The sequence below is a fragment of the Parambassis ranga genome, chromosome 5, assembly GCF_900634625.1.
Source record: "Parambassis ranga chromosome 5, fParRan2.1, whole genome shotgun sequence".
In the NCBI taxonomy this organism is placed as follows: Eukaryota; Metazoa; Chordata; class Actinopteri; family Ambassidae; genus Parambassis; species Parambassis ranga.
The window spans coordinates 15,631,232-15,658,457 of record NC_041026.1 but is presented as its reverse complement, the minus strand read 5'-3'; the positions used below and the strand labels follow the sequence as shown (position 1 = coordinate 15,658,457).

The window sequence follows — 27,226 nt, the reverse complement described above, 5'->3', positions numbered from 1 at the left end:
AACTCCAGCCTCGTGTCTCACCAGCATGAGATCAAAAAGGAGAGAGAGGAAAAAATGATTAAATTCACTGAGTCTTTTTAAAGCAGAGAACCAATAACATGACCTCTAGCTGATTTCAGGCTGTGAGCCGTGAAAGCCAAAGAAATCTGCAGTAATAAAGGAAGTTTCATTTCTTTTTGATTAACATAAAAACAGAAAGAGTCACATGTTTGGTCTATTTTCTCCTCATACTCTTTGTTTGAATTTATTGAACTAAGTCAGATGCAAATGCAGTTTGTCTGATCAGCCTTCTGCGTCCTTATCAGCCATCAGTTTGTCTGTTTGAACCCCAGCTTGGTTGTATTTCCCCTTTGTGTTATGTGTGAGTTCAGATAGGATCCAAATGCAGACTCAAATAACAAACCAAAGTCCAAACAAAGACTAGAAAAGTCCAAACAAGGACAAAGGACGGGGTCACAAGACTCAAATACACAAAGGGTTAACAAGACACAGGTGAACACAATCAGGGCGGGGATGGTAATCACAAATGGAGGAAACACAGGAGGAAGAAAAAAACAATGAAAACAGGACTTTCAAAATAAAACAGGAAACATAACATTGCCATGAAATGTATCTCCTGAACATGTCTCAGCAGGTTCATCACTCATGAACATGTGCATTCTTCCTGTTATTTCAAGATGATTATTTATATCAGATATAGCCACACGGACACACTGCTGTGATACAATTCGCTATAATATTGACTGTATCCTCTACAGATTTGCAGTGAAGTGTCTTTCTTGCACTTTTATTTCCATTCATCTGCCTATAGAGAGATCAGAATAAAAATCTAGGTTGCTGTGATCTTTAGGCGACGCTGACTTTTGGCGATGGTACATGTTTTTTTTTAAATCTCAGCTTTGTCCTAAAGCACCGCCCCAGAACACTGTGTGACTCAACTAATCTGTTACTCCATAAGCACGAGCAAGGCAAGAAAGTGGCTTTTTCTATTTTCCTGCTCTTCTATCTGCTGTCCTGAGTTCCTTTGTCAGTCTTTAAGTGGTCTGTCTATTGAGTGAATTTGTATTTGTTGGAGTAATAATGTGTGTTTGCTTGTAATTAATCTTGTTTTCCTGATATTTCTTCGGTTTTGGTGTCACTGCCACCTTTCTGCGCTTGTTTGACTTCACAGTCTGAGTGGCTGTGGTTTGTTTATCTGTTAGTAATCACATAGTGAAGAATGTTTAGTTTCAGATCACAAAAACAGAAGCAAATGTTGCCCTAGATGCCTGCTGTGATGAGTGATGTTGTAGTTCAGTTTAGGGAGGATCCAAACATACCGAAAAGACAATTTTCTTCTTTTAAAAGGCGAGCTTGAATAAATAAAGCTGACAAAAACCCAAAAGCAAACACTAAAGCAATCAAAACCAAAGTTCAAACAAAAGACCCAAAGAACAGAAATGCCAACTATGACAACTAGAAACAAAGGGGAACACTGGAGACACTGGAGCAACACAGGTAAGCCCACAGGACAAACTGGTGCTCAAACACACAAGGTCAACAGGACACAGGTGAGGGCTGAGCAGGCAATCAAAAATAGAGGAAACACAAGAGGAAGTAAAACAGACAGGAAGATACAAGGAAACAGGGAACTTCAAAATAAAACAGGTTCCAGAACCAGAACCCAGGAATCAGAACTAAAATAACTAGCGAAAAGGATCACAATGAAAATCAAGACAACTCAACAAGGGGTCATAACATGCAGTAAACATTTGACCATTATTGTTGTTTTTTTGCCAAAACAATCTTTATTACTGGGGCTCAAATATAAATTTACTGTTTGTCTCACAGCCAGGTTTGTCTTTGACAAACTTAACTTAAAGCAATAAGGTAGTCATAGTCACTGCTGTGTGTGTGCCCCCCCATATAGGTCTAGACTGTGAAGAGAGATTGAGAAACCTTTTGTGATGTCACCCATTGCTTTCAGATGACCATGTTGCCATGTTGATTGAGTATTTTGCCACATGGCCCACATGTGAGAATGATGAGTTGGTGCTGTGTTGGTGAAGTGTTTGTTTCTGTGCAGAACGTCTTTCTTGGAAGATTTCTGCTTCATGTTTTATGATGGAACAGGATGATTTAACAAAAACACAGCTCAAACTTCAATAGTGTTTAGAAGCATTGAATAAAAAAACAAAAACCGTTAATTAAACCCCGCTCATAGAAGACTTTAAGGCGGACATGTCCGTGCAGTTTCTTTTCAGGATAAGCGCACAATTTGGAGCAAAGTTCAATAAAAAAAGACCAGAATCTGAACTCCACTTTCCTTCATAATATTTATTCTTAAAAATGAGTAAGCAGACAGTTCATGTGTCCTGTGAATACCAAAATGTGTGTAGAACAGTACAGAACAGTAAAACACCTTTCATTATATTCCTATAACATATAAGATCTTTTGAGCATATCAAAAGTCAAAACATTTTATTACAGCAACATGTTTTTCATCTCAAGAAACAGACCGCAGATCTCTAGATACAAATGTAAAAATATACATCAACATGATCAGTGTTAACAGCAGGCTATAAATTTTTGATGCACACCATTATTAACTTGCACAAACATAAGTAAGGAGGTGATAATGTCATAATGCAACCACACCAGAGGGACCAATCACATGTCTAAGAGGATGTCACAGCTTTAGACAGGAGGAGCTTCGGTCGATAAACACTTCCTGGATTTCTCTCATTATGTCTTCCATCACATACACACACACACACACACACTTCCTCAGCTCATCACTTCCTTATTCTTCCCCTGATTTCTTTGCCTCCTCCTGAAAAACTGTAAGAACATTTTTCCTTCCCTCAGATGCTCTCCTCTGATTGCATGTTCATCAGGAAACAAGGACGCGGGAAAGAAAAGAAGGGAAGTGAAAGAGTTGGACAAAGCAAGGACGGGAGTTCCGGTGTTGATGGGATGAGGTTCTAATGGACAGAGACTGATCTGAACAATGATGCCGGCTCATTGTATCCTATCACAATAACAATAGTGACAAGATCAGACTGTGCTTTTACTCCTGCAGAAATTTAACCATTGATTTTCTATAATTTGTCAGAAGAAAGGTTGCAGAAACTATTGCATAAATGTCATCAAGACCTCAGTCACTGCCAGCTCTGTGTGACGGAAAATACTGAAAGAGGCGGACAAGCCGAAGTTGAAGATGAGGAGAAAAGACAGCGGGGGGTAAAAAAAATAAGGAAGGAGGAACAACAAAGGGGGGGGAAGGACGAGACGACAGATGAGGTTTGAAATGCCCCTCTGATGGGCGTCCGTCTTCTCCTCCACAGGCGGAGCAGGAAAATAAAAAAAGCAGGGTTGGAAGCGCGTCTGTCTGTCACTCTGTGTTAGGCTCAGCATAATTACTGTGAAACGACAGATATCCATGACTTATAGGAGGGCGGCTGGAGGAGGCTTGCTGTTAGACTCGGCCTGCGAGTCGCACGCAGCTATTTGTAACCATGTAACTAAAAGATTTCAATAAGTGAGGGGGTGTTTAAACACCGGATCTCCTTTAATTGGCCCGTTAAGGTTCTGTAAACCTCCCAAACATTTAGACAGAGTGATGCCATGAAAAATCTCTGAAACCCTCTACAGGACCTGATGGGTAGGAATACAATGGTCACTAACCTGATAATCACTTGATTACATTCATGCTTATGTTGCTTAGCAACAGCAGTGAATTCAAGTAAACAAGATAACCCCTTTAAGTGTTCACAGCCCTTAAGATTGCAGCTGTATCTGAGATTTTAATGGCAAGACTCTTTTAAATTTTAACTTGAAAGGGTGTGTGGTGTGCTCCTCTAGCCTCAGTACTAATACACACTGCAGTTTCCTTTCTTAACACACAAAGCTATGTAGAATACTCCCCAAGCTGCTACATCTTTAGATGACGTTTGGGTACCTAGTACCTAATAGAGAGGCATAGCACTTTGCCAGTAAATGTACAGCGTAAGCCTTGTACAACACAACATACTGGTATTGTTGTAAAGGCACAGACACTATTGTGACCAGTACTGACAAGGTACCAGGACAGGTTTTAACCATAAAATGTACCAAAAAAAAGGTTCCAAAAAGGTTCCAAAAAAAATATATATCTATTAATGGTTAGAAAAGAAAGAAACAGCTGCTTTAGTTACGACATTAATCGAAAAACAACATGTGTTAGGTTTGTGCAAAAACAGAAGCAGACTACATATTCACGTGATAACTTTTCTTTTTTTTCCCCATATTTTTTTTTACAAAACAAAAATAACACTCCAAGTCATTTGTGTCACTTCCTTCCTGTGTTGTGTGGTGGCTGATGACGTTCCCGTGGTGTTCGTTTGTTGGACAGCAGGCAGCTTGGTTGGGTGATGGTTTAGATTAGAAATGCGTCTCCTTCTCTGAGATGGTGGATATTTTCCCATCCTTAAGTTTCGCATCATTTGCAGCGTAAGGACTGAGAGCAGAAAGCTTCCCTCTCATTTTCAGGTCCGGGCTGGGAGTGGTCAACTTCTTGATTCTCTGCAGAGATACAGACAGAGAAAGGAGAAAAAATGTCATCTCTCAGCAGGGAATAGTCAGAAATAACGCCCCGTGGCCTAAAACAGTCTACTGTATCTAATAAAGACTAACAGTAAATGTTGTAGTGAGATTGACCTTTGACCTTATGGCTGTCAATGTAATATTTATCCATAATTAGCATGTATATATACATGCAGGCCCAGTGATGTGTGGCCCTCAGTCCATGCTTGAATGATGTTTTTTTTCTGTCACAGAGACTTATTTAGAATATCGTTTTTCTATGGGTCATCATTCTTGGTGTTCACAGTCCCAAAAGCCAGAGGCCACTATTGATCTCCTTACATCAGCAAAATGCAATTAACATATTTGTCATGATGCCTTTGGGAAAATCAGACGAGATGAGATACCACCGCTGCATCCTTCAAGCTTTCTCTTGACATCTTTACTGTATGCAGGTGATTCATTAAAACTTAAAAATAAAAATACACAGGATAGCAGAAATGTTTAGCTTTGTAGAGCTACAGCAATATAGTGGGACAAGGGACCGCCTTTTGCCTAAGGAGAGGCTCGAAACAAAAATCTTACATGTAGAAGAAGATTTCTAATAATGCACCAGTGTTCATCCATGTGCACGGCTTTACCTCACTGAAGCTGCCAGGAGTCTTCCAAATCATCCAGATGATCCCCAGAGGGATGCACACCATGGAGGACATAGCCATGAACCAGCCGATACCGTAACCCCAGTCAGGGTAGGTGTACACGTTGTTGTACTTGAGCGGTTTGTATTTGATCAAGAAGAACAAGAAAATTCCCTGCAGAAAAAAAAGACGCATTAGGTTTGAAAATAATTGCTTCTGAGTCATGTTATTTCAAGTTCTGAATTCCCAAAATTTCAAATAAAAGGCTGTGAGCTGCAGCAACAAGACATCCCTGAATTCAGCTACCAGGTAAAACCCAAATAACAAACATGAATGCCTTGCATGAGACTGTCCCTCATCATTTCTGTGCTCATCGACATGATGTGTCGTTGGGTCTACTGCTGCAGCCCTTTGGTTTTATATTGGACTCACAGCACAGATGCCCGGGGTCAGGATCATCCAGCACCACTTGATGAAGAAGACAGGTTTGTAACCAATCATGTCTTCGATGTTGGTGTAGAATCTGTCGCTACCTGAAACACAAACATGTGTCACTGAAGAGTTCCTGCGTCTTCAGACAGCGTGTGGAACAGAGCTGCTGAGGGAGGACTCTATATTGCTTATGTTAAATGCATCCAGCTACCATAATGCTTAAATCAGGCCCTCAGTGAAGAAAGTCAACACTACATATAACAATACACACAGCCTTGTGCAGCTTTATGAGGAACCTGTGTTTAAGATTATTCTCCAGCAGAGGGCAGAGAAGAAATATCATTGAAGCAAGGAGGATACAAGGCTCCTGTTCTGTGGTCACATGTGTGACACTAAAACAGCAAAACAGGATGAAACCTTGTGCAAAACCAGGTTTAAGGGTATAAAAACTGTAGCAATAAAAAGAGGGCGGTGGGGATTTACATCTTACCGTACACCCAGCCGATACATATGGACTCAAATATGGCCACAAACAGCAAACACATCCCACTGGCAGCATACGAGTCAAACAGCTGGAAGACGTACATTCCTCCCTGATAGGACGAGACAGGTGTCAATTTTCTGTGGCGGCTACTATGTGAGCATCACACACGAGATATGAAGTCAGTGAGGTGTGATTGATTATGCTTGTCAGTGACTGATGGAAAAGAGAAATCAAACATTTCCCGAGGTCAGTATCAGCACCGATCGTCGTAGAAAGAGTATCAGTTAGTGTGTCTGCTGCTTTCTGAACAGGACACTCTACTCACAGCTGTAAAGCTCACCAATTACTCCAGCTTGTTTAATTAAGTTCAAAATGTCATCGCCAAAGCCCAAATGGTTGTGCTTCCAACAACTACTGTGGGCTGAGCTTGGTCTTACTATTGGTGGCCATCCACTTTACCTACAGTACTCTACCTGCACTCAAGACCACTCACTCATCCGTTCTTTCCTTCTACTAAAAGACTCATCATAAATAAAAAAATCACATCAATGGGAGAGTAGGGTTACATCACAGCTAGTAAACAGCTAAGAATATCATCCAAATATCTCCAATGCCCAGAGTAGCCAACTACACTCCCAGAAGACCTTTTGATCTGAGTTTAATCCCCCTGCAGGCTCTCTGTGACTTTATTCATGACAGCCCTTTGGCAGCTGAAAGGACTAAAGTGTTCAGAGTGGGGGCAGATTAGTAAAAGCAGAGGAAATGTTCATGTAGTGGAGCAGGGGCAAAGACAAACTGAGATCAAACCAGTGGACATCACAGCTCTTTAGAAGACTGACAAAGTACTGTACGTCAGTATTGTATTAAATCCTCTCTCCACATTATGCAGCACTAAAGAACAGTCCAGTTTGTTTGCAGTGGGTGGTGGAGGGAGTACAGTGCATGCAGAGACAGAAAAAGCTGTTAGTCGATGGAGGACAGTGTGAAGAACTGAGTTCTCCTCCATTATTGCTGAATATTGGGTTGCTGAATGGTGTTGCTCTTTACCACAGAGACCTTACAGTACCTTAAAGTACAAAATGTCAGAAATAATACTTGAATAATTAACAGATGTATTGCATGGCTAAAATGTATCTGGAGTTTAGCTCAGGCTGTCAATGATGGTGATGATGATGATGATGATGATGATGATCTACATAAAAATAAAGACATGAATCCTTCAATTTAACATTTGAAATATATTAGTGCAAACTTGACTTGACTTAACAGCATACTGTACATTACTTATATATAAAGTTTTTCCTAATCTTAATCTTAATCTTATATCAGATGTAGCCTTACTTCTGTACACATGGTGAGTCCTATGAGGAAGGAGACTATAGACATGCCCAGAATCAGCAGCTCTCTGCGGTAGCCTCTCCTGAAGGTGTCTGGGTACATGTCCACCACAGCCGTCACTAAACTTTCCACACACACAAACTGAGACACAAACAGCATCAAGTCAGTCTGTACAGTATGATGACATTATATACATGAACATATGCACCAGAAACCCTTTGGTGTTCAGGGAGTGAGTTAAAAACACACTGATACGAGAATCAATATTTTCTTTTTTTTTTAATTATTTTGAATAAAAAAATAAATTGGGAATATGTGATGGAAATTATATTGGGCCAATTAGAGTGGAGGTGCAAATTCACTACAACCGTAGGTCTCCTCACCTGACTGTCCAGGCCAAGGAAGATCAGCATCATAAAGAAGAGACAAGCCCAGAGGGGAGACAGAGGCATCATCGTCACGGCTTTGGGGTACGCAATGAATGCAAGACCAGGACCTGCATGGAACAGATGAGACACATTTTTATTGTTGTCATAAGTGTTTGACAGCACTGTTTTCTATGTGATCAATAATAATAGTATACTCTTGTTTTTTTAACCACCATCATCATGTGTTAGATATGATGGAGTGGTCACTGTGACATCCAATATGATTGGTTGGTGTTAGTTTGTGAGGCACAGGTGGTTCATTCAATCACCTCCCAGGTACTTTTGGAGAATTGCTGCACTTTTCTAAATCATTTTCAAGGACGACTCCCCAGGTGCTTCTGTGCAACACACCATCTGGTGCATGAGGTTAATGAACAGGGTCTGTCTTGGGAGGTGCCAAAAACTAGGGACAGTTTTTAGAGATGTTTTTGGGGGGAGGATGTGACATGTTTTCTCTTTGATTTGGGTGGAGAATGATGAGCAAAAATGGCACTTTACTCCATCCAAAGTGAAATCTACAACACAATAAAGTGTGTGAAAAGTGAGGGTCTCTGAACTCTTTGTGTTATTTAACAGACCCTTATATAGTGACCGTCCGAGAGAAACACATTATGTGAAGCATTAAGCCCTGTTCTTACTAAGCTCTGAGACAAACATCTCAAATCTCCTGCTCTGTCACATTCACTAAATCATTCATACTGACTGAATAAATCATAATGCAGTGCTCTAAGAGCCTAAGTGAAGAGTGTGGAGTTATATAAGTGGCCATGTTTATCCATTTTAACACAATATCATGAATCAGAGAACCAGGACTCATACAGCCGTTTTCTTGCTGAGTTCTGAAAGTTGCTTCAAATTAAGGTTTTTATCCATAAACGGAACACAATATTGTCTGTTTGACTCTTACCAGATTCTGCCACAGCCTCAATGGGTACATTTTGTTCGTAGGCCATGAAGCCCAGCACAGAAAAGATGGCAAAACCTGCCACAAAACTGGTGCCGCTGTTCAAACAGCAGAGCATGATGCAGTCCCTGAGGAGCACCACAGAAAAAAAAGAGAGATCACACTTACTGCAAGAGCTGTCAATGGATGGAACACAAACAGACTTCCTGCCTCATTCAGTTCTGTGTACTGAACAGAAAGTTTGAGCCAATGCGCTGGTTAGTTTTAATCCTTACCTGTAGCAGTTATTGTTGTAGGCGTTGTAACTTCCTAGAGCGGTGAGGCACCCCAAGCAGATGGCATAGGAGAAGAAGATCTGTGTTCCTGCATCCACCCATACCTGAAGTGAATAGTAAGGACTCAGTTCCCCTAGTGTTTAACATGTAGTGCCTCATTTGCTGACAAAAGCGACAGTGATGCCAACAGTAAAGTCCATAACATAAAATTCACATGAATTCATAACTTATTTTAATGGCATGTTCATATTTAATAAGGAGTCTGCTGTTCAGAGTGAGTAAGGTCGGAGGCTCAGTTCTTCTGGTTTTTGCTTGTTTGTCTGGCTTTCAGTGTGTGCTGGGTAAAATGCCATACAAATAAAATTCAGAAAAAGGGTGACCAAAATGGTCATATTAAACCTTTCCACCCCAAGCCTATTTTTAAGGCCTCAGCTTGAAAATGGCATCTCAAATAATTAATATAAAAATATATATAGAGAATGTATCTCTGCAACCACAAGGTGTATTTAAATAAGTTCCGTGTCATAATAAAGGGAACACCTGGGAGATTTGCTCAGCTGTGTAATATTAGTTTGTATGCCTCTGTCTCTGTGTAAATTAAGATGTCACAAAGCAAAAATGAACAATTTTTGAACAATTCACTTTTACAATGAATATCTTCTTGAAATGATGCAGTTGCAGCATCAACATTATATCAAGCTGTAGCTAAGCTTGTGGGCATTATCTCTGCCAGGTTTAATTTCATTCTAATTAAGGGAAACAAAATTACAGAGGATTAAGTCCAACCTATGTAGACATAATTTTGAATGAACTGGAACTTGAATTTAATGTTTTTATGAACCAAACTATATTTTTCACTTTTAGGTCACTATTGGTGTTCATCACTTACATCAAGTTCCTAAAGTCTAGTGTAAAAAGTGGTGGAGGTGGACTGAACTAGTCATATTAAACTAACTAATTGCAGACATTCAGAAACCTGAGATCATGCCCCTTGTTTTTAGGAAAAACACACTGCAAACTTTTCCCAACTGCAATAAACATCTGTATTATTTTGTGAAAGATTTTACTTTCAGTTATTTTAATGAAAAAACATGAGGAAACATCAGTCACTGCAGTCATTTCCCCCGATGAGAAGAAACTGTGTTTACACTTTACAAACTCATCCACAGTTTAAACTTTCACAAACCTCTGCTCTGATCCTCATGTTTCTGATCCAGCTTAATCACATCATCATGAATGTTTATTTTTGACTGAATTAATTAAACCACAGAATTAAAATGGATAGAATGTGCTTTTCCATTTACAAGAGATTACCATATGCCAAGAGGTGACTTTATCTTCTCTAATGAAATCCCACCTCTCCTTTGTTACACCTCACCTTTTTTTTATTGTTTATAATCATCCCAGTTTGTAATGAAACTATGGCTCAGCTGTCTTCTTTCCCTTCACACAGTGGAGCTGCATGAATCATGGATTAAAATCCTAAAAGTAGCTACAAAGTCTTCTACTGGCTAAATATTTAAATTACGCTTCACTAACTCTCTTCAAATACGGTTTGGTTGGATTAAAGATGGAGATCAAAGTTTAATTAAACATTTTTCCTATCATTCTGACATAAACTGTAGTGACAGTACAATAAATGGAGGTGAAAAGAGTTTTGAGGCCAAACCACTAAAAATTCTAATTTAAAAACTTCAAGTTTTGCCCCATAGAACACACTGAGAAAGTTTTTTCTTTTAATAGGGACTGTTTCTTTGATGGAAGGTAGTTCCATTGAATATCGTCATCCATTGCATTAGGCTGGAGCCTTTAAAGCTAAGATTAGCAGTTTTATCTAGTAGCCACTATTTCCCATAGTCCCTGACATCAGAATCAGAATCAGAATCAGAATCAGAATCAGAATCAGAATCATGTTTATTGCCATGTAAGTGAAGGGGGTTCACATTACTAGGAATTTGCCTTAGTGATTGGTGCATACAAAGAACATATAATAATTAACATGCAATAAGATAAAAACTAAAATAAAATTAAGTAAATAAACTAAAGTAAGGCTAAAATTAAGTAAATAAACTAAAGTAAGGCTAAAACTAAAGTAAGGCTAAGACATGGCACCAAAAATAACACAAGCATGTGAATTGTGAAGTATACAAGGTTATTTACGCAATGACATGATACAGACCATGTATGTATTTGATTATATAAGCTTACACTTAGAGAAAAACACATCTATAACTCTTACAGAGAGTTAGGGAGGAACTCTTTGATGCGGTGAAGGCCGAAGCACTAGGAGGCATGGACTAAGATAAATCATCCAACATAGAAGGGACAAAGGGTTTCATAGTCATAAATATGTTAGACCAATTATGATAATTAGTAGGTGGAGATAAAGGGGCAACATGTCCCAATATGGGAATACCAACGAGGGTCTTGAAGAACTGTTTATCTATTATGCAAATGTACCTCAACTTTCAATAAAACAAGCCTGTGTCCAGGGGAAGGGCAGAACATGTTTGGACGGGAGTGAAGCAGACTGAAAGGCCTGTGTTCACTGTGTTCTCCCTTTTGCAAAAGGCGAAACTACAAAACCCAGGGTATTTTCTTTCACTCAATGTTCTGAATACAGGAGACGGAATCTGACAATCCGGGGTGACCAGGGAAGGCCACGACAGTAGCTGCTGTAATCCTGTAACAATGGCTACCTATTGCTTCGAGGCCCTGATTGATCAGTATCCACACCCAACAACAGAGTACAGCCTGCCCACTGTGAGACATGTAATTGTGAATATGAGGTTTCCATGCAACAGTGTACATGCGTGCTCATGTAGCTTTGTAACCTTTCCTGATGGGAGAGGGGAAGTTTGGAGAAAGCCCTGAGGAGGTGCTACTTTAAAATGTTCTCAGTTTTCCAGATTTACCGACCTTGGACTTATTATAAAAGCAAATGTATCTGTATCTGTATCTGTAATTAACAGCTATAAAAAATCTTTAATAGTTGATTTTAGAGCCAGAAGTGCTTCTGGGTTTTGTGCCATGTTCAGCAAATCACATTTCAGTGGACTTTGGTTGTCTGATTAGTGAAGAGATCACTCTCAAATAAAGCCATTTAACTGAGGGTAAACCGTCTGATCATACATCATGTGCCAACTACATCATTCTCACAGACCATGCCGGACTGTAAACACTGAGCTGTTGGACTACATCAGAAGACTCATATTAGAAATATTAACCTTCATTAGTGTGGCTCTCCTGTCAGTGTACATTAACATGTCACCAGCTGCCTCTTAGAGGCACTTCTTCCAGAGAACCATTACAGCTTCTCATTTATGTTTATCTGAAGTTTTAGAGCAAAGAGGCAAATTTAGAGCTAAACATGCATTTGTGTATATTGGTAGAAGACAGGATGTGTGTCAATGTGTGCCTTTTAAAGGCTGTTTTTCTACTACTACTACTGTAAATCCAACTCAATAATAATTTAAATAAGTTGAGGTGTTACTCTACAGCTAATTCCCTTTTTATAAATACATTTGTGTATTTATTAATGTTCATATATATACTGAATAAACAACACTAAAGTTAGGACATTGTCAGGAAATATTTAGTGGTAAATATTGCAAAGAGATTACCGTAATACAATTCCTTCCGTCCCACAGCGGATTATGTTATTTAGCTCCTTATGTGTCGCACTCTTGTAGCATTCCTTACAGCAGTAAAACGTGCATTCTGAAACGAGTTTGTAGCGCAACACAGGATCCCAGTACCCACAGGATAGCATGGGGTGCTAGCGAATTCAAACTTAATGCAGCATGGCTCTTTGAAAACTCTCTCACATCACCATTCAGCCACTAATCTCATTTCCCCACCGAAAAACAATTAACAAACGCAAGGTCTTCGCTCCCTCCTGGGAGTAACCACGGTAACTTCTGTGACCTCACAAACACAGGACTGTTCCTGGGGAAGAACAGGCCTTTCTCTCCTAATGTTCATTAATGTTCCCTTTAGTTCACCCTCGCCTGATGGCCGCACAGCACAGGGCCCAAGCTCGGAGAGAATCACTTGTTGATGTTGTGCCTAATTTGGTCGGCTTGTGTTTAGTTATGTTGGGACTGTGGCTCCAGGAAACTTTTCTACTGTGTGAAAGCTGGATCACACTGGCTGTAAGATAGTGTTCTTGTAATGTAAATGTTCCACTCTCAGTGCTCCTCACGTCCAGCTCTATTTATGAATGAGATCTATATGTACTGGACTCAAATTAGTGGCAATTAATGTGCTAACTAATTCACAGAGCATCAGTGAATGTAATTTTATCTTCATCCAATAAGCATCCTGATATGTCAGGGTCTTAAACGGACATGCACTGCTGTCAAAGATTACCCTGAAAACCTATTTAATAACAAGAAAACAGGGGCCAGAGGGCAGAGTGAGGCTGGCTGAGCATACCAAGTAGAAAAAAGTTATGACAACAAGTCTTGGTATGAGAAGAGCTGTGTTACATTATTAAACAGACATTGCCAGTTGCACCATCTGAAAAGAAAAGTGTGCGACGAGGCAAAGTGATCCACGGGGCTGAGTGCAGGGTGACGGAGAGGAGGACAGCCACAGGAGAAAGGAAGGACGAGAATAGTGAAGGCGTGATAAAGTTCAATGGTGTGAAAAGAGAGGACAACACCAAGCCACATACACACTCTCTACACAGCCTGGTGAAGAGAACAGAGCCCTGATTGTCCCTGAGGAAGCTAATTTAACAGTGGTGTCAGAAGTATTGTCCTCTGCCAAACAGCAGTGCTGCTTTATTACTCTCCTTTAGTCCGTCTGTGCTGCTGTTTGTGTGTTTGGCCCTTTTTTTCCCCTCACGGTGACGGCAGCTTTACTAAATTCACAGACCTTATGACCGCAGCTGGAGAAGCCTAAACACTTATAAAGGACTATTAAACAGGAAGCCAAAATAATAATTAAACCTTGTGTGAGCTTTAGGTTTTGGAGAGCCTTTATATCCAACAGCATCTGATGATTATGCAATAATACTGTATGTTCTTAACACCTTTCCTCCCTGGCAAGTTGTGTGAAACAGACTGGCCCGTCTGTCTCTACACTTAGAGAATTTCTAGTTAATTATGGGGGCAACAAAGTTTCCTTGTTATCACATTTCAGAGCATCCTTCCTCATGGACCGGCTGTTGCCATGAAGAGTGTTAAACAGGCATATAGATAGGAGAGGAAAGGATCACATTGCTGCAATAAATATCATGAAATGTAGCAATATGTCTGCAAATGTTGAAGAAGATTTTTACTGTAGTTTCAGCAAGCTTGTAGATCTATCTATCTATCTATCTATCTATCTATCTATCTATCTATCTATCTATCTATCTATCTATCTATCTATCTATCTATCTGTCTGTCTGTCTCTTTTTCACTCAAACTTTTCATCTTTCAAATTTCATGTTGTCATGACACCCCATCCACTTACAGTTTCTAGTGCTCTGTTGCCTAGCGACCTGAGCTGTCTGCTTTTTCCAGACAAGGTCAAGATGTCTCTGTTTGTGTGTGTGTGTGTGTGTGTGTGTGTGTGTGTGTAACTGTCGGTATGAATTCTATGTTATTGCACCTCCCCTATTAGCATCTAATCCCTGATCCTTCAACCCTGCAGGTTCTCACAGCTCAGTGTTTTTCTGACCCCTGATCATGTCATCACCAGCAGGAGGTGTCAGCCCACATTAAGCCAAAGTGGAATCAATGCCACCACAGTGGGTTCTGTAAATGAAGCCAAGTGGTTGTATGGCCACTTTTAATGTTGTTTAAATGATCATATAAGATGTATGATCATGTATTCTGAATGAAGCTTTTGGTAGACTTTAGTACATAGATGGTGATAGGTATAAATATGCTCTGTGTTCCCATTGCATTTACTGTCACAACAACACCACCTGTCCCTCTGGCAGCTACTCAGCTCCAAACAGGTGGGTGTGAGGTGGGGTATAAATTCATGCCCATCAGTGTCTTTAGCTTCTCCTGCTTTACTTTTGTACCTTCTGACTAAACCTTCACAGTTTGAACACAGTGAACATGATGCTGCATTAATCTGGCATTAAGGCAATTCCAATCAATACACGGAGGGGAGAAAAATAACATAAATCTCAGCAGAGACAACACCCAGTGTGTTGATTAAAGATCCAGGCCTACCTGAGGGTCAGAGAGACGTGAAATGTCTGGGTAGAGGTAGAACTTGATGCCATCAAACGCTCCGGGCAGCGTCACTCCTCTAATCAGCAGGATCAACAACATGAAGTATGGAAAGGTGGCTGTCACGTACACCACCTACAGGCGCAAGCATATACACATGTACATGTTAAATTATGTACAGAAAAATACTGTAAAAATAACAACTTAAAGTAATGTCTTTACATAACGTGAAGCCAAACCAACATCAGAGAGACACAAAGTTGAAAGAACCATGAAGCTGGTAGTTTTGTGCTATTGGTACAAAAATAAGACATGATTGTGAAGACCCAAACCCACTGAAACAGTAATGTAACCAGACAAACAATATTCTTTGTGTAGCACTGCAAGTCACACCTTTGTCACCACACAGACACAGTGTGCTACATTGTGAGAACCAAGTCTTGGTTCTCACAATGTAGCACAATGTAGCACACTGTACTTCTGTTGGGAATTTACTACATTTTTTTATATAATTCCATTTATTTTTTTAAAATGGATGATGCCAAGACCTTCTTGAAAAGACTATACACCTGTATACAAAGACAGATGAATCCTCAGTGACATCACTAACAGGGTAACCACTAACAGGGTTGGCTGCCTTGCACTTAATTATGCCTAGTTAAACCATAATACCATTTAAATAGGTAAGTTATCTTGGTGAGTTAAATACACTTGTAATAGAATGGGTTAATTTTTAGCAGGTCTTTGGGGATTGATTCACTTTTTGGACTGGCCTCTAGTGGTCCTTTGAAGGACTGCAGCCTGTTGCACTTCCACATTGGCTTCATCTTTATGCTGCCTTCTCAGACACATTATAATAACAATGAGTATCTAAAAAGCATCCATGGTAGCTGTCATGGAAACTCATAAAACATGTTTAACAGTTTGTGTTATCTGTCTGTCAGGTTTGTGACATCCTCCCTCCAAAAAACAAACATTTCCTTCTTTTGGCCATCATATAAATTACAGAGATATACACGCCTAGGAGTACTTTCTACACAGTAGCTAACTTGCTAACCATTAAACCAGCTCTCTCTCTCTCTCTTTCTCTTTTAGGTTTGTGCTCAACATCTCAAGACTCTTAGAAACCCACTGAACAAAGACTCTGGCCTCTTGGAAGGCAAAGGCGGGCAACATACATCCCCTGGCTTTCTGGCACTCAGTCAAAGTCCAATTGAGGACAGAACAGGGCAGAACAGAGCCGGGCCAGGAGACTGAAAAGAAAAAGAGGGCTCCTCTGGCCCTGTCTCCTAAACAGGAGAAGCCCAGAGGAGTGATGCTGGCAGTGTGGGAAAATGTGCTTCTCTTTGAAGCCCGCACAGAAGTGTAAGAGTACACACACACACACATAAACGAACACACACCCACACACAAGTTCATTCACAACACAGAGTAGGGTGTGCACATACTACAGACACAGATAAAATGGACCATTCACATATCCTGGCTTTAAAAAACACACCTCACATTACTGTGCTGCTGCGAGGAGTCATGAATGGACACTGGGTGTGTATTTGACACACTTGTACAGACATCCTGAACATCCTTAGCATTAAAAACCTGAATCAAAAGGTGTAGAAACACAAAAATCCAAAGGGTTGTGTAAACAGTAAACATGCATGACTCCTAATTATGCTGTCCACTTTAAGCTCTGTTAATCCCACTGTGGCCTACAGGGAAAAGTGTGGGAAAACTTGTCTCTTCCCCGGCAGATCCCTCCATTTATTTTTGTCAAGTAAAACGATTACACATCCTAAACCTTCTCTCTGCATCTCTCTGGAGATGAAAAGGACAATATTCAATCTCTCCATGAACTTTTGATGCTCCACATGCTCCTTCCAGCTTCACCGCGGGGTAAACATTTAAGCCACCACAAATTTACTGGTCAAATTTGCCCCTGCATTGCCGTAAATCTAACAGGAGGGCTTAAATGTGAGAATGGCTGGCAAACAGGGCCAACAAAAGCAAACAGCTTAGCAGAGTCGGAACTGAATGGTCTGCAGGGGCTGTGGAAAAGAAAGCACCTCTCTCTTGCAACGAGAGAGCTGTGGTTAATTTGTCATAGCAGGAGAGAGTGGAAGAGAGAGAGAGAGAGAGAGAGAGAGAGAGAGAGAGAGACATAGCAGAGATGGAGGCTGAGGATACACTCTGCATGCTCCTCATGAACGCTCTCCTTTCCTGCACTGAATACAGGAATCAATCTTGGACCGGCTGCTAAAGCCCAGCCATGAAGAAGCATTCTCTCCTCTTACTTCACAGGCAAACAAAAGACACTTCATGGAGATATAGGCATTGCCTCCTAGTAGTTTTTTCCACGTCATGTAGAATGTGAACCCATTAATTTTTCCTCACACACACACCTCTCCTCTTTTCTCTTTACTCTCTTTCTCCTCTCTTTTTCTCACTCTATCTCCCTACTCATTCTGGCTCATTGAATCTGTGAGGGGGTTTTTTAAGGGCTGCTGAATGCACAAAGCAAGGTGCAGAGTCCTTACTGCCCCCCCCCCCCCCCCCCCAGACTCCCACAAGAGCCATACGGAATGAAGAGTGTGCTTGGAGGAAAGGTAGAAGAAGTGCATGGTGCAGGCAGCCAGCATGCAAAGGAAGCTGCGTGAGTGTGAAGTTAAAACAGCACTAATTAACACCGGTGGTAAACAAGGTCATATTCCACATTCATTATGCATACAATTTACCATGTGAAAACATTCAGACACACAACATGCATTACTCGGCCTCACCTTGCCAGTTGACTTGGGTCCCTTCCAGATGCAGAAGTAGCAGATGAACCAGGCCAAAGCCAGACACATGGCCAGCTCCCAGCGCATGCCCCCCATGTGCTCGATACCATCTGATATCTTCAGTACCCGGCGTCTGATTGGGCCCACAGAACACATACAATTACTGATTACGTTCATACTCATGGTGGTTTCTAAGGTGAAACCTCCACAGACTTGCTGTTGCATTGCTCTTAACTCGAAGTGATTAAGTGCAAACTCTGGAATAAATAAGTTACAACACAGAGAGAGGAGTGAGAGGTGGCCCAGGATAAACAGTAATGTCATTTCTGCTGCTGGTAAACTAAATCCACAAATGTATCCTCATTTACATGAAGCACTTCACTGTCGAGCCCAGGGTTAAGTGGCTAAGCATCCAAGCGGCACAGCCTCTTTTTTGTACTTTACTGCTTGTTGGATTTCCAATATAACTGCTCAGTGTCTCAGGTACACACAGCTCATGGATCTGGTCAAACCATTCATCTGTTTTTTATCAGCATAATTCACAATGAAACACAACTGAAGTCGTGAAATCACTTCTAACCAGCGAATAAGTGAAGGCAGAAAGCCAAAGTAAGCAGAGAGTAAAGACAAAAGAATAAAGTCTATAAAAAAATTAAAAATATGATTTCCACATCTGAGCACACCCTAGTCTTTTGGGTGACAATACCAGATCCAGAAAAGTAGGCATCTGGAAACTGGGTTGAATGTGGTGCATGTCATTCAACATCTCAACAGACTTCTGAAACATCTGTGGTGGTCACTATTAACCATGACACTATGAACAACATCCAGGTTTCTTGACAGCATTAGATACCAAATTAGCCAACCAGCCTGCACTCAGTATTGTCATGGCCATTTACAAATCTGGGTACTACAGATAACCAGATCCAGATCAACACTTTTGTGTGTAATTGGCTCTATATATTGTGTCTAAAAGTGTAAAATATGAGGCCTTTTATTAGCAACGACCTCATAGCAGTGAGGCTACAGTGCATTTCCTGTTTGTTAAAACACAGCCAGGCAACAGCATTGATGGAGGATGAGAAGCGGAGGTCAGAGCCACAGAGCCACATGGTGCTGCCAAATCTTTGCCACCAAGTTCACCCCCAGGGCTCCTGACCAGCCATTGATCATCATGACATGTTCTTGGTGGAGGGCCATAGGCTAGGTCCAACACAGGACCCCCCTGACCATGGTCCTTCCATGGTCACCCAAAAGGGCACGATGTGAACACTAATAGGTGTAAATATGCCTGGATGTGAATGAGTGGTTGGTGCAGCATATGTCCACAAGGACATTGTTCATTAATGCTTCTTAACATTTTAAATGATTTTAGTGATGCTAACCAGACTATTTTTTGGTAGCTAAATTAGGTTAATACTGAATGGATAGAAGTGTCTCTAGGGCTGATTTTACCACTATATGTGTTAGCTTGTGGTTATCAAATTACTTTATCAGCTAATTGCAGTGTTGCTACATTATAGATAGCTGGCTAAGATTTGTTGTTTATTGTTAACAAAATCCTGTTTGAGTGGATAATTGCAAAACCACTCTATGACATTTGTAATTTTGCAAGTTTGCAAGTTATCTAGAAACACTAGATAAATGCAGGTATGTAGATTTATTACTGCCAGCAGACTAAAGTTTTCTATATACAACACTGACTGCAGATCTCTTAATGGCCACAGGTGTCACTACAAACAAGAGTTCATCCCTCCTGATTGTGGATATTGTAATCCACATTATTTAAGTAAGTATTTCTCTATTTAGTTTTGTATTTGTATTGGATAGTATGTGTAAGTATTTTTGTTGTCTTAATACTTTAAATATTAAGTATTAAAAGGTTCACAGATAGGTTGAATATCAGATTTTGACCGGGTAGTGTAACCACAGCTACTGGCAGTGAGACAGGAAGTGTGGTCAGCATTACACACTGACAAAGCCTGATCTGCTGCCACACACATGGCTCTAGCTGGGAGACAGCTGGCCTACCAGGGCCTGCTGACACACAAATATGAAAAGGGCTGACTAATTATTGGGGGTAAGGTTGGACAGAGGGGTCAGTGAAACAGTGTGGAGCTGTCAGCTATTCAACAATATGGCAACATTAAGTGTTGACGACCGCCTGAACAGAAAAAGCTGCTTCAGTGATTGCATAAATATTTTAAAAACCCACAGAGATGAAACAGCATGGTTATGGTAGGTTCTGTAATGTGGCTTTGCACACACAGTGTGAAGGTGAAATAGAAAAGAATAGAAAAGACGGTGTACTCACTCCCAGAACTCAATGACTGGAGAGGTTGCGTTAGGGTTTGTGATGTTGGTGGCGTTTTCTCCATAATAGTCAACACAGTTTTCTGTAAATATATGTATTATAATATCAGCAGCAGCAGGCATAAGTGCAGGTCTGGCTCAGATGTTTGAAGAAGAAGAATTCAGTTTCTTATCCAGTGCTCCTTTCTCCTCCTACCTGTGTTCCAGTAGTGCCCACAGCCGGCCCACGGCAGCTCAGTGGTGAAGCAGTTGAAGAGGTAGAAAATGGCCCAGGAGAGGATCACTATGTAGTACACGTTTAGATGAGCTTCAATCACCTGCGTCGCATAGCCAATGCCTGGAAAGAGTCACAGAAGAAGAAGGGCAACATTCACAACAAGTGCACCACCTGAACATTTCAAGTAATCGTGTCTTGTTGTGTAGGTGGTGTACGTATAAAGTATGTGTCTTCTCACCTTCAAACAGTGGGCAGATCTTTCTCCAGCAGGTGATGCCTCCCTCACTGGTGAACTGACCCAGAGCGGTTTCCAGGAAAAACACAGGGATACCGCAGCACACGAAGAAGATGACGTATGGGACGAAGAAAGCTCCTTTATGACACAAAAACAAACACACGGATCACGATTGTCTTCTTAATTACCTGCATTAAACTTTAAATAATCAAGCAAATTTAAATGAAATTATGAATTATGACGCTGCACTTTGCACTGAAGGATGACCTTTACAGATCATGAGCTGGATCCATGCTGTGCGGTCTAACGAGGTAACCTTCCTCTTATATTGACATCCCTGTACATAATGAATGATGCACTAAAGGACATCTTATTATCTAATTTTCATAAAAAATACACTCAGTGAGGTGTCTCAATCTGTTTCTAGGGATAAAGGAAAACTTCCTTGCCTCCTCCATTCTTGTAGCAGAGGTAAGGAAACCTCCACACGTTGCCCAGGCCGATGATCTCTCCAGCCACAGACAGGATAAACTCAATCTTGTTGTTCCAGTGGCCTCGCTCATTGTACTCCCCGTTTTCCAGGCTGGAGTTGGACCCTTCCGGGTCTCTGCCATCCTCTGGTTTACCGTTTATAACGGGCCCACTCTTCTCAGCTGTCATGACGCCCCAGCAGCCCGCTGAGGGAGGACAAACAACACAAAGACAAAAGATTCTTCTTTAAGGTCACTTCATAACTTTAAATGGATTCACTTATCTTCACTGGAACAATTGAATGTGAATGTTTGTCCAATTAATGCAAAACCACGCCCATCAATGAGTGCAGTGTGTGAAGGTTCAAATTAAGTGAAAGAATTTTTTGCTGATTATGCAGCGGAATGACCCTTTAATCCACTCAATAAGAAGGGACGATCAACAAGTCCCTGACAGGAGCCACAAACGAAATAAGACACATAAAAATGACCTGAGTTGTTGTTCTAAATAAAAGTTAGAAGTCTAAAAAGAAGTTTTAATCACATGTAAAATGACATGAAAATGTGTTAGAATAAGTAACCACAACGCTCTACTCACCAGTGTCCTATGGAACAGTGGCGAACCTCCTTTTGGCTCCCGCGATGATGCGCACTAACAATTGCCTTTTACAAAACGCAGGACGGTTAAGCCTGAATCAGGGGGGTGAGCAGAGGAGAGAGAGAGAAAAAGAGGGGGGAAAGGAGGAAAAAGAAAAACAATCTGGATCCGCGTTGAAGTGCGGTGGTTTTTATTCGAGTCTATATATAAAGGAAGATCCCAGACGTGGCACAGTGACGGTAGTTGTACTTGCACCAGGCGATGGATAACCTGCGACTGCGCTCCCACTCTCCAAGCGGTCTACTCTCAAGCGCCTCTACTTGGATAAAAGCCATGTGGTAACCAATCTAGCTCTCACAGCTGCGTTACCACGGCGCAGAGAGAGCAAGGGTGGCGTGGGGAGACGGCGAAACACGAGAAAAAAGTCAGGGAGATGTGAGTTTAGACACTGAAGTTATGTATTATTAAGGCACATTTGAATCCATGACGCAAATCCATTACTACAATGGACCCATCACAACATGATTTTTTTTTTTAAGACCAGGACCAAGTCTGCAGTAAAACCCATCAGATAAACCAGCACCTGTGTGTTAAGATAAAGCAGCACATTCACTCCTGGGATACTTGGCACATATACAACATTTAGTTTCGCATCAAAATAAAATGTGTTCTTTCATCCTAAATATGAAATCTGCAGCAATCATTAATGCTGTGTGACTTGTGAGGCTTTTTAGTGCTGTTGGACATGAGCTGAAATGTGCACAGTTTTTTGTTATTTTTAACATCCTGTTGCCATTTTTACTCCTGCCTAATCTCACAGAATCACACGTTTTATTCTCAGTATTTGTCAGTGTTTGCATCCTGTTTAATTACTGGGTCATGTTTGCAGCTTATGTGGTGTGAAAATAATATTCGAAGTTTTGTAAGGTGTTCAACTTGTGCTGTCGCCACCTTTCAAGGCTTACATTGAAAGGTGGCGACCACACCTTTGTCATCAGCTCTTTGATTATTTGTATTCATTTAATCACCCCTTTGCAGTTTTGTGCAAATCAAACAAGCCTTTCTTTAACTTGAACTGTTCTCTTGTTTTCCTCTCTGCTCTTGGATTGCTTTTTAAAGCTCTTTACAAACTCTGTTTATAAAGCTGCTGCATCAATAAAATGATTCTTAATACATCTTTATCAGACGTGTACATAAACAGGGCTCCACACTTCTTTTACCTGAGATGTTTGTTGACTTGTGGGAAGTCAAACCCTCATCTCTTAAAGAGGCAGTGACCCCATTTGATTTATGAATTGATGTCAACAGTCTGGTTTCCTTTTGTTGCTCCTGCAGCGCCTCCGCTCTCTCGCATACCAACTCACACCTCTTTGTCCCCCTCTGGAAGTCATTCTGCACTCGAGCAGAGGGCACCAATGCATTTCCTCATTAAAAAAAAACACAAACAACAAAAAAAACAGCAGCTGATGATAAACGATCAGCCTGTCATAAAGTCTTAATAACCCATGCTGCTTGAGAAACAAGTTGTTTCTTCACGGGCTTAAAGCTTGTCGGGGTCGTTGATTGCCTGGTTTCCAGGCGTGATAGACTCGTTGCACTAGGAACTCCCCCGACTCTAAAAGCCTGACCTAGTCTCTAAGAATCCCTTCACGCAAGGGTCACCCGTCATTAGAAGCTTAAAGGAAGTGCCCTGCATAAAAAGTATGGCCACCCAAAGCGGCTGGCAAATGCTCACTGGGCTTTTCAGGCCAGAGTCAAGTCCTTTATTGATGTTTCCCTGCACAACATTATCACAAGGTGAATTCTTAAGGATGAAACTCGGAAAATGTACGAAATGGTCTCATGCTGACTCAGGTTTCTGTTTTCTTGGTTGGATTAGCGGCTGCATGTCGCTGCAGTCAAATGACTCTGCATCATAGGAAAAGACAAAACGAAATGCAGACAGAAGACAGCTGCAGGTCATTCTACTTCACCATTATCCCTCTGGCCCACTGACTCCAAAACAGGCAAGATGCTACACTGATTGGCTGCTCCACTCCAGAAGAGCCATACAGAGTTGTTGTTCATTGGTTGTTGGAGTCACGAAGGACAGAGTCACTTTGCTGTCCATTTAGGACAGTAGCGGGAGGGGGAAGAAAAGACTTGTTGCTAGGATACCTATCATCAGTCTTTTACAAGGTGCTGCAAGTGAAAGTAAGCAAAGAAAATAGAGCTGTAGTGTGTAAGAGGCAGAGCTGGAAGGAAAAAAAGAGGACAAGATAGAGTGGAGGGAAGCAGAATGAAAAATGAGACAGGAAAGTGGTTAAAGCTGTCGCCCTGCATCTCTCTCCTCTCACATGATGTTATGTAACTGTTTTTTTTTCTTGCTTTTTGGTGCTCCGTTTGTTTCTGGAGCAAATGTCTTCTCATGCAAAGTTTTATTTTCGACCAATTTCACAACAACTTCAGCAGCTCTGTGTGGTTTTAAATGGTCATCTGTTTGGACTGTAAGGCCGAACGATCAGCTGACAAAAAGGAGACAGTACACTTTTTTTTTTACTTATCCTGAAGTCAGTAAAGGTTGATATCCAAATCCATCGCATGTGGCTCCAGGGTGAATTTTATTAAATAATTTGGAAGTATGCTTTTAAAAAGGGGGAACGTAATGCAGATACACCAATGACATCGAGCCTGCAAACCAGCTAGCTGTGGACCACACTCTCATGTAGACTAGTGAGCCAATGTAGCATCTTGTGGACACTGAGGAGGAAGTATTTCCAAGAAAAAGATGTGCTATTTGTGAACTAAGTGTCAAAAGCTGCAGTTACAGCCTCTGGAGCTGATCCAAAAGTGAGTCAATCCCTAGATTCTATGTTACAAGATCCTCCCCCTCAGGGTCCTCTGGGTGATGTTACAGGAAGTTTGTGTTTATTTATATATTTGGATATATATATTATAATCAATGATATAAACAGAAGAGGTGGAATAGATGGCAGACAGTGGTGTGTGGACTCTGGTTCTGCTTCTTTAATGCCAGATGTCAGGTGTGTTTCAACCACAGAGACTGTTGAGCCTTGGTTACACCACCAGACATTTCCCCAACACATCCGATCCAGTTCGGTTTGTTTTTTCTGTTTGACAACACAAAGATCCTGCAGAACTGAAACTTGATAAACAAGGGCTTTGTTAGCTTGATGCGACAATTATTAGTCAAGAGATGTCGATTTAGTGATGAATCACGGCACCTCGTGAGCCCAGTTGATCTTTCACTGCAGTGGAAACACAAACAAACACAGAATGTGCTGACCAGGGAAGTGTTTGCGATTCCTTGCATCACCTTGAGCTTAACCTTCCTTGGGTCAAAACACACCTATAGATAGTTTGAATCATTTAAGTATTATTCTAGAAGAGAAATTTGAATGGAATTCCTCTAAACATTTGCATTTGTTTTGTCCTCCATGTTCAGGATTGAGTTCACTCGCCTGACTGACAAAAGACAAAGTCATAACTTCAGCCAGATCTGCCACTCAGCAGCCCTGCAATGCCAAAACCTCGCCAAGTGTATAACCCTCCGTCTGAATGGAGACACCACCCCACATCTTCATATCAACAGCAATTTGTTTGAGCAATTCAACAAGACGCCCCCAGAACATTTAAACACGGGTCACTTCACTGAGAAAGCTTTAGACTGCATTGATCCACAATTTTCACCAACAACAAAAAGAAACAGCGAGGGAAAGCGTCGAGAAAAGGAAGCCGGGGAAAACGCAAGACAAAGAGCCCAGTGCAACAGACCCCAAACTCAGGTTCAACAAACTGACTGCAGCCAATCCACGGTGACTATTCAGCCCACGTCTCCCTCTCATCCCTGTGCAACAATGAGTCTGGTGTCCAACACAAGGTAATATTTACATTCAACAACAGTGTGACAGACAAGCAGTATCAGTAGGACAACAATGAGCATGTGATAATTCAGCTACACACACTCACCAGTACACACACACACACACACTCTGACACCACCCGGCTGAGAGTCCAACAGCCTTCTTCTATGCTTGGCAAGAAAGAAGCGCTGAGCAGCTACCAACCAGGCCACCCAGTAGTGAGAGAGAGAGACCTGCCAGCTGCACCCCAGGCTCTGGCCCGTGGAGCTGAGGAAGTTGATATTTGTATGCTGAATATTTAAGGATAATTACTGTGCTTTTAATGATGAGCGCTTATGTTTCCATCTCTTGGGATCACAGTGATGTACGGGGCATTTCTGGAGTTGCTCCACAAACTAGTAAAATACACACAGGACACAAGAGTGCTGGTTAGATTTTTAAAAATGTCATAAATGATGCAGAAGTTTCACTTTTCTGTCATGTGTCTTTAACAGTTAGTGATACACTGAAGTTGCATGGAGTTGTGTTACAAATGGATGACGACATTCCCCTCTGTGCAGCAGTTTTGAGGGTTAGTGTAGTGGTGGTGTCGGCGGCGGCCATTTTGGCAGTGCGTGACGATTCAAACCATAGACTGTAAATAATTATAGGTGATGTCTGTCACGTTACCCAGAGCGTTCTGACAAGAGGAGCAGTGTCACAGTCAGGAGGGCAAAAAGGTGGAGCATGAATGATGCTAAGGTGGGACCCACCCACCTGTCACTCAAATCACTTAGATTTTAGGTCTGAGTTATATAAACATTTGCATACAGTAGTCATGTAAAATAACTCACCAACAGTGTAAATATGGTTATTTCTGCTGTGAGGTCGGACATTTAAACAGCGAGGTCTGTGGGGATTGATTCACTTTCGGAACCAGCCTCCAGTGGCTGTAGTAGGGCATTGCAGGTTTTGACAGTTTCCACCATGGAAGTTGCTGTTTGGAGACACATGTATTTTTACTATTAAAACAGCGAGGTAGCAGCATGTCAACTTCTTTAGCCCCGGCTAACATATTTCACTGAAAATGAGGGTATTGTTGTCCTCAGAAACGTCATGTAGACTAATGTGTCAGTACTGATAACTCTTTTTTACAGGTTTGATGAGCACAGTAATAATTCCACTAAAGCCCTGCAGATTTCTCCTGGGCGACCGGTGATATCAAACCTGATGTGCAATTATACATTCAGCTATTCTTAGTTCAGTCTGCCTCCCTGCTCACCTGCCAGAAAACCTTTTTTTGATGCACAAGGTATCCCAGAGTGCAGTGGACCGTGGGTAATGAAGACAAACGGAACCTCGCTGAACTGAACTGAACATCATACGCATGATGGATGTTGTTGGTCTCTTTCTCTCCACCACTGTCTATCACTCTCATTCGTCATCCTCCTCCTCTTCACTTCATCCCTACATCAAGATGAAATGTTCATCAGTCTGGGAAATATGACGCCCCCACATCTTCCTCTGAATTTGTCATTTCACTTATCGGCGCCTGAC

The 27,226-nt window shown here is 41.3% G+C and overlaps 1 protein-coding gene across 1 annotated transcript; it reads right to left on the bottom strand.

The window, feature by feature from the left end:
- Positions 1 to 2,300: 2,300 nt before the first annotated feature.
- On the bottom strand, positions 2,301 to 22,112 carry slc6a11b (solute carrier family 6 member 11b). The gene is made up of 15 exons (XM_028405002.1): positions 21,828 to 22,112; positions 21,209 to 21,436; positions 20,763 to 20,897; positions 20,504 to 20,644; positions 20,309 to 20,390; positions 17,995 to 18,127; positions 15,218 to 15,352; positions 9,042 to 9,145; positions 8,770 to 8,894; positions 7,818 to 7,930; positions 7,438 to 7,575; positions 6,103 to 6,205; positions 5,613 to 5,713; positions 5,184 to 5,354; positions 2,301 to 4,542 (listed from the first exon to the last, which is right to left on the bottom strand). The coding sequence occupies exons 2-15, from the start codon at positions 21,417 to 21,419 to the stop codon at positions 4,402 to 4,404; spliced, it is 1,833 nt and encodes a 610-aa protein (XP_028260803.1). The 5' UTR covers positions 21,420 to 21,436; positions 21,828 to 22,112; the 3' UTR covers positions 2,301 to 4,401.
- Positions 22,113 to 27,226: the final 5,114 nt, after the last annotated feature.

Excerpts from the sequence above, each read along its gene's own strand:
- slc6a11b (XM_028405002.1), bottom strand. The coding sequence starts at position 21,419 with ATGACAGCTGAGAAGAGTGGGCCCGTTATAAACGGTAAACCAGAGGAT. Across the intron at positions 20,645-20,762 it reads GATCTGCCCACTGTTTGAAG|GCATTGGCTATGCGACGCAG; the intron begins GTGAGAAGACAC and ends GACTCTTTCCAG. Across the intron at positions 20,391-20,503 it reads TGGGCACTACTGGAACACAG|AAAACTGTGTTGACTATTAT; the intron begins GTAGGAGGAGAA and ends ATATATTTACAG.